Source organism: Pygoscelis adeliae, unplaced genomic scaffold (assembly GCF_000699105.1).
Source record: "Pygoscelis adeliae isolate BGI_AS28 unplaced genomic scaffold, ASM69910v1 Scaffold72, whole genome shotgun sequence".
Classification (NCBI taxonomy): domain Eukaryota; kingdom Metazoa; phylum Chordata; class Aves; order Sphenisciformes; family Spheniscidae; genus Pygoscelis; species Pygoscelis adeliae.
The window spans coordinates 3,092,661-3,100,442 of record NW_008824286.1 but is presented as its reverse complement, the minus strand read 5'-3'; the positions used below and the strand labels follow the sequence as shown (position 1 = coordinate 3,100,442).

General features: G+C 45.1%; 1 protein-coding gene across 1 annotated transcript; it reads right to left on the bottom strand.

Moving 5' to 3' along the window:
• Positions 1-2,383: 2,383 nt before the first annotated feature.
• On the bottom strand, positions 2,384-5,528 carry LOC103912436 (protein FAM83D-like). Its single transcript, XM_009318697.1, has 4 exons — positions 5,457-5,528; positions 4,769-4,936; positions 3,703-3,827; positions 2,384-3,338 (listed from the first exon to the last, which is right to left on the bottom strand). Exons 1-4 carry the CDS (start codon positions 5,526-5,528, stop codon positions 2,384-2,386), a joined length of 1,320 nt encoding a protein of 439 aa, XP_009316972.1.
• Between the last annotated feature and the right edge of the window lie 2,254 nt (positions 5,529-7,782).

Sequence of the window (7,782 nt, the reverse complement as noted above, 5' to 3'; positions counted from 1 at the left end):
AAAAGCGAACCTTGAATGAAGCAGGGAGAGCAAGTACAGCCCAGGACCTGCCCCCCAGCCCCCGATCAAAAGGCTGCCGCTCCTAAGGTTGGGGAGGGCAAAGGGCCCTCCCGGACAGGCGGCTTCATTCCAGGCTGCTCTGCTTCCCCAGAGCAGCGGGGGAAGCGCTGCATTCGTCACCCAGATTCAAAACGCCGAACAAATACAAAACAAAGCTCAGCAACGATCAGGTGAAAACCCCCGTGGCAAGAAGAGTTTATTTGTAAAGCGTTTCTTGTTCCTGTCAGAGTACCAAAACAGCTGCACAGTGTGATAAAGTTAAAAAGCACATAGAACAAAGAAGTTGATTTTACATACAGTCAAGCGCTGCTGAACATGAGCTCTTAAAAATACAACCCGAGATTGGCTTTGAAGGTGTATCTTGGCTCCCTCTCTGCAACTTGCTTCGCTCCCGCTGTTCCAGCTCCAGGGACCAAGCAAGAAAGTACCGTATCTTTCTAAACGAGCGCAGACAGAGGGGTTTTTCCTGCCTGCACCTCTTTGTCCATCTGCCTTACTGCTTTAGGGAGGAGGTGGCTGCATAAAAGTAGCTCAGCCTCTTTGTCCATATAGATTTCAGAGAGAGAAAAGTTAGTAGAATAAAGTGTTGCTGTCTACACTTAAGTTGCAGTCTTGTTGAGTTTTGGCTATTTTTCTGTTCATTCACTCATTCGTTGCCGTTTACGGGAATATTCAAGACAACGGCTGAAACGTGCCATCTACTGGACACACGTGCCCATAAATGAGAAGAAAATACATTACCCAGGCTGATTTGACTTGGGGAATTCGGAGTCTGGTTGGTCACTAAAGTACTGGGATGGAGGCCTAAAGAATAACAGTACAGGCCAGATCTCAGGGAATCCACACGCTGCTCAAGTAAGTGATCCAGCAAGCACAAGCACACACAGTACCACTAAAAAAATATTCAGGTAATGTCTCTGCAAAGCAACTTAACCCAAAATCCATTTAATATTGGAAATATTTTAAAAAATAGACTGGCACTTCAGCTCCTCAAACCAAGTTAGTAGTGGATAAAGGATAAACAGAGCAGGAAACAGAATATTTCAGATAGGACAGTTTAAAGAGAAAAATGTTTTTGGTGGGTTTTTTCCCCCACTCTTAACACTTACTTGTACAGTAATATTACCAAACATGACTCATAACATTCTGTAGTGCATTTGTCAGTTTACTTTTGAACAGGGGCTTTGTCACACGCCCTCGGTGATTGTCTCGCCTCTTAAGTTCACTCCAAAGAGGCTGTTCACAGGTCTCTTAACAGAAGCAAGATGGTTCAGACAGTCCTAGGCCGAGCCAGAATTGGAAGCTCATTTTACAGCGCTAAAAGTCTTAATTCTGTGTAACAAGTTGCACAAGAGACAAAGTTCTTTGAAGTCATTCCAAAAGAGAAGTACAACAGGTATGCTGCAGCAAGACATCGAACGCCAGATATCACCTCATCTCCCACTCACAAGCACAAAACCCAACGCTTCAGCAATACCTTCCCATTAATAGTCTTACATACTGCTCCGACATACCTCGCTTTTAGTTCCAAATACTAGAAACATTTACATCAGGACTGTACCTAAAATGGGTACAGCTATCTTGGAGTGCTAAGTTGCTACTTCCTGGTCTTGGTTTTAAGAAGATGCTCTTCTGAGGATGTGTATATATACACACACTTATATATATGTATCTACGCAAAGGCATGAGAGAACAACCAAACTGAAGAGCTAGTTAGCTCAGTCCATTTCAGAAGGCTTAAACAGTGGAAAAAGGATACAGTTGAAGATAAGAACCTGCAACTGCTCCAACAGACCCTTTACAACTTTAGTGGAAGAGTAATGTATATCTCTCTGAAGTCAGAATAAAATTAGCTTTATGGCTCTTTATAAAAGTTGTTTCCCCTCATGCCAAAGATAAAGCACTAATAAAAGCCAATATTAAAAAAAAAAACAAACCTCTAGTATACCTTGATGCAAGCTAAATCTCCAAAGCCACTCTGAGCACAATCAGTCCGACTCAGATTTTTCCAAATTTACCATGTTAAATTAAAGCCAGAGCATCAGCAACCCTAGAAAGCAGCAATAAGTTTACTTTTCAGGTTAAACATCCAGAATTAAAATGAACCTTCACCACTAATGCATGTAAGAGGAACATGCAAGTAGTTGCAGTATAAGTAAACCCCTCTTTTTTTATTGCTTGAATTGCATAGTATAAAACAAAGTGCTGGAGAGTGATGTACACATGTATTAAAAAAGTGCCAGAAGGAAGTGGAAGAATCGGCAGGTACAAAGTGACTGCAATTTGAGACTGGAGCTTTTGCGTCCTGCATTCGGTGCAGTAATCATTTATTCAGAGAAAAGAGTGAGACGTCCCGGAGGCTGCGCAGGCTGGCACTGATGTCGCGCCTCTGTTTTAGATTGCATCTGCCGGTGTATTGGGTCGTGTAGTTTACAGGCGCATGTCCCCTCCGGGATAGGATATCCACCATGTGGCTAAGCTTTGACCTGATAGTGGAGTAGTGGAATTGCCTCTCTTTATGCAGTTTTTGGAAATAGTCTGCCCTGTGACTGCTAGAATATTCAAAGGACCGGATAGAAGATAGTGAGCCAGTAGAGCTTGCAAGAGAGCACTGCGATGATGACGAAGACAGCGATCGCAGACTAGAACTTGATACAGCCTTTCCAGACAGAGAAGATCCTTCTTTTGACAGCTTTCTGTGAAGCAGGGGTGTTTCTGTGTACTCATCTTCCTTTGTCTGTGTCACTGCAGTCTTCAGCAAAACTGAAGTCTGAGTGCCCGTCATTCTAGCAGCAACAGAAGTCTGAGTGCCAGTTTCTGCCGTTACAGCGTGGGTCTGCGTGGCAGCATTACACGCTGTCACCACAGGCTTCTCTTCCCATGGGCCAGTTTGAGTCGATGCGCTTTTCCGTTCCACCATGGCCTCTTGATCGCTGAACCACTCCTCTTCACAGAGGGAAGAATGCCCCAGGTTACAAGGTTTGCCTCCAGGAGTATCTTCGGCCTGATCTAGTTCTTTCAACAATTTCTTTGGAGTACTAGACAATCTGGCAAATTCTGCTCTCAAGTTGCCTTCCACGGTATATTCTTTAGGGGACTCTATTCTGTTCACCAGGTGATCAAATATCCCACTGTTCCTGCAGCTGGACGGCCACTTCGGGTTGATGGGCATCGACTGGGCATAAAGAATCCTGAACTGCAGGTCAAAATGTTCAACTACTTGACCTGACAACAGCAGCAAGTTACTGCTGTTCAGCTTCCCATCGGACCAGGTGAAACTATTGAAAACAAACCAAGATCCACAGTTAATCCCCAGTGCATTTCAACACGTACAGTTACAGATAGCAAGACTCAGCTTAGAAGTGCTGTGCGTAAGGAAGGTAAAAGTCAACAGACTATTCACACTCTCTTCTTCAGGAAGAGCTCTATTTAGCCATGGCCAAGTGCTTTGCTAGCAACAAGTTGTGTAAACCAGTTTTCCAAAGCTGCTTCCAGGTTTGTGTTAGTCCCACTTAGACTCAGCTAGTCCACTTGCCATTGGCATTCATTAGTACCAGGCACAAAGCAAAGTTAATACATCCTTCTTGCAGAAACTCCCCCTTTCTATAGCTTCATCAGGCACCAGCAGACCCCAATACTTGCCTGTAGGAGCCCGTTGTCACTCTAATGCCATCAATTAACATGAACTTCTCATGGACTTTCCCAACAATTTTGGCACCTGACCTCATATAGTACGTGTTCCCAGTGAGGGTTCGAACTCTCATCAGCTGATTCAGAAGAGAAGGGAAAAATTAACATCAGATTTAAGTTAATTTCCAAAAAGTTTTGATTAGCAATTCTACCTAAAAACAGCTACACACACTATGGAAGATAGGAATGAAATGAACCTCTTTACACTGTCTGGATGTGAGTCTTATTAGTTACACAGTGCTTAATTTCTGTTACATTAGGAGAATCAAGCTGGAGAGAACAACTCGTTCCTATGAATTACTGCCCGCAAAGCGAGGAGTGCTCCCCATCCAGAGAAGCTCTCACTAGGGTGAACACAAGCCTGTCCAAGCCAAGACATAACACAGTCATGTCAGCTTATATTGAGAGGAATTAAGTAAACCACCTGGGTCACATCATCCAAACCCTTCTAAAAGAAAGCAGCTATGCCTTAGGGAAGAAAAGAGATGTTACCAAAGCTATACCACCCTTGAGCTTCCTGTGTTTGTTTCCCTTAGTAAGCAGTTCCTTGAGCCAAAGAATGAAGCTACTTGGATCTTGCAGAATAAATGCTTGAAAATTGCTGCTTCTTCAGGACTGGGATCACAGGTGCACGCTCCACCCAGCACACCGGGGAGCTGCACAGTGTGGCTGTAGCTCCTACATATAGGTAGCATAGGGTAGGAGTAGATGTAGCTCCTACATATAGGTAGCATAGGGTAGGAGTAGATATGCCTTTTCTACATTGTGAAACTGCTCGCAAACTCTGTGAAAACATTGGATTAGGGACTATACTGAAACCAGGCAATACTGAGCCTTGATCTTCAAGAGCTGAGAAACATTTCAGAAAACCCCCTTTTATACCAGTTACCAAACAGACAAGACAAGTCTTTCAGGAGAGTCTGATGTTTTATAGAAGGGTATCTTTGATATCCATAACCGTTAACTGTACCACAAAAACTAAAAACAAACCCCACACCCACACATGCTTAGTACTTACGCTTTCCTGCTCAGGACAAACTCCTAAATTCTTGCACATTTCCAAGAAATGGGGTAGAAAGTCCTGGTCAAGAAGGATATAGACAGGGACTTTGCGGTTGTTATAGGCATCCTGAAGGTCACCAAAGATATCAATATCTGTGAAGGAATCCATCACAAGGGCAATCACCTGCAAAAAAAAAAAGGCAACAACACTTGTTCAAAGGCTTTATTTTACACAAGGCCAGATCACTGCCTCCCCCAGCCATTTCTCCTGGTGCTATCATCGAGGCCAGACGCACAATTCTTTGTCCTGCTATATAGGCCCTGGCAAGTTATAGAAGATTTCTATATTCCCGCAATGTTTCTGTAGATTCACTGTGCCCTGGAATGCAAAGCATAAGCCTGAAGAGGTTTCTCCCCTCACGTCTGCTGCTGCTTTTGTACACCTTCACAGCCTGCTCTCCTACATAATCTCCCATAATCTGGCCTTTTGGTAACATCAGGGAAGCTACCACAGCAGAATCAGGAATCCAGACAAGCCACCTCCACTCCTGTGCTCCCAGCACGGCATACCTGCTACAGATAGCCACTGCCTGCAGGAGAATTGGCTCAAATGGCCTCCGCGCTGTCACAGCTGGACATCTCACAAACCCCGATTGATTTCTCTTTGTGTGGTAGGAAGGGAATGCTGTCCCTATATAAATTACCAAGAGATAAACTAGTTCTGTGGCGTTTTTCACTATTTCCGGACTCTTACTAGATGTATTCTGACTTTCCATCCCGTACCTTCACAAGAAATCCTTCCACTCACTCAACAGTTCTTTACAGAAGGCAAGTCCTAAGATGGGAAGATTTTCTCTCAATAGGCCGAAGACAAGACAACAGTCCTACATTTATGAGCAATCTCTCCAGCTAATTCAGAGCCGCATCACACACCGTTTCGGTGCCAGAATTCTCACCCTTCAAAACCAGGAACGCACATCTGTGCAGGGACACAAAGGCATAAAGAATTTGGCTTCATGACTTACTTTTCTATTCTCTTTCTGTTAGACCAGCATTGAGGACAGCGATCATACGACCGCTGTGGGTACCTGGCACCTGCCCTTATCAGATAGATAAGGCATCCACGCACTGCTGCAACACACCCAAGGCATATATGCATGCAACATAACTGCTCTGTGTGTGGCATTGCCTGTACTCAGAGGAAACATTTCCCACAGGAACAGGCTAAGCTTTGCATTCACACCTGTGCCCTGCTCCCTAAGGGATTGGCTCCATATGGATGAGTTCTTAGGTATAACACACACAGGCATGTTGGTATTTCTAGATAAAGTTAGTTTATGCTTGTGCTTCTTACGTGTCTCCTGTGCTTTTCTCTACCCTATCACTTGTCTAAGTGTCAAAGGAAGATAAAGAAAAATAAGATGCTTTTGACAAGACCAGATGAGTAAGAAAATAACCCCTGAAAACAGAACAATTCACACTAAACCCGTTGGAAACACTGGTGCCTTCAAATGACTACTCAGTTAGCAGCACATTTGAGTTCTAATCCCAGAATTAGCAGCTGAAAAAGAAACACACTTTTACTCAAAATGAGCAAAAGTACAGTTATGTTTAGAGGAGAGAGAAAGCCCTTTCTCTGCACTCATCCATTCAGGATAGTGGAGGCAAGAGAGCAACAATGTCCCCTTTAGCCACCCAAGCTAACCACATTTGAGCGAGCTGAGAAGAAACTACACAGCATCTGAAGTTTTCCTGTTCCTCCCATTAACCTGAAGAACTCAGACATGATTGAGCAACATCGCACAGCATCTGATATTCAGTAAATTATAGGGGATCAAAGTTTCTCTCCATTCCGTGTCCATAAAAGCGCTCCCTGGATCAGGCATGTACACGGCCGCGCAGGAACAGCTTGCCTGGCTCTTGGCTCGGCGCGAGGGAAGGCGTTTGGCAGGATGCTACAAGCAAGAACATTACAAACAAGTACAGCTTTTTGGAGAAACAGATGTTTTCATCAGTTTACTCGAATCGCCAGACTGGTCCTTTTCAGGTAGATGAGAACAGCGCTTCCTCTGTGACCGTTTCTGGCAAGAAGCCCGTCATTCGTGTCATCCTCACACACACCCTAAGCTCCCGTGCTCTGAAGCAGGCAGGGACTAAGCTCGGTTGCTAATTCAGGGTGTGCCATGTGCGAGCACAAGTTACACACAGAGCCAGAGGTTGCTTCACCTGGCTACCCGAAGAGGAAACTAGACGTTTAAATTTTAGCTAAGCCAACTGAATGGCTGCTAACAAGAAGGGTGGTTCCCTCCTGGGGATTAGAGTTGGAGGCTATAAACTCCGGTAACGTAATGAGTTACAGAGAACAGTTACAAGTTACTACTCCGTGTGATTTTTTTAAGCCATATTCTGCATCAGATCAAACCCATGTACTCCTGTAGGAGGGAAGTCCTGCTAAGAGCAGGCCTGCACGTTACTTAGGGGCAATTAATGAGGAGAAAGAAGAGAAGAAAGGAGATATAATCATAGGGTTACCTCTGTAGGTATCATTCTTTTATAAGAAAGGATATGACACAAAATAAGGCCTCTAAGGGACAGTGGGAGGTTTCTGCAAGCAAATCTGTCTTGCAGAGCACATCAGTAAGGAACCTGGAATAGGAAACCTTCCGCTTTGAATAAGGGGAAGATCAGCTCGAAACCAGCGGGCGGTTTGGCCACGAACAGCAGCCGCGGTGCTGCAGGCAGTACCGGGGGACGGGGAACTCTCGACCCACCACCTCTGGGAGCGTGCAGCATATTCACGGGTGCAGCATATAGACGGACGCTGTTGGGATGAGTACCAGGCGCTGTGTATTTCCCAGCTTGCCCTCCTAACAGGGCTTTCTTTACTCGACGGGGGTTTAACGCCACTTGGCTTTAAATACGCATCGGTTCTGTTGCCGATTTTCGCTGCGGTTCGCTGACCCGCTGGAGAAGGGCCCGCGGCAGGGCGCTTTCGGGGGGGCGCTGCCGGCAGAGCCCGCAGCCCCGGGG

What these genes read in the sequence shown, in the direction of transcription:
- LOC103912436 (XM_009318697.1), bottom strand. Translation starts at nt 5,528, where the DNA reads ATGGAAAGTCAGAATACATCTAGTAAGAGTCCGGAAATAGTGAAAAAC. An exon ending in TTTGTCCTGAGCAGGAAAGC is followed by an intron (nt 3,828 to 4,768) that starts GTAAGTACTAAG and finishes CTTCTGAATCAG; the next exon opens with CTGATGAGAGTTCGAACCCT. An exon ending in GTGACAACGGGCTCCTACAG is followed by an intron (nt 3,339 to 3,702) that starts GCAAGTATTGGG and finishes TGTTTTCAATAG; the next exon opens with TTTCACCTGGTCCGATGGGA.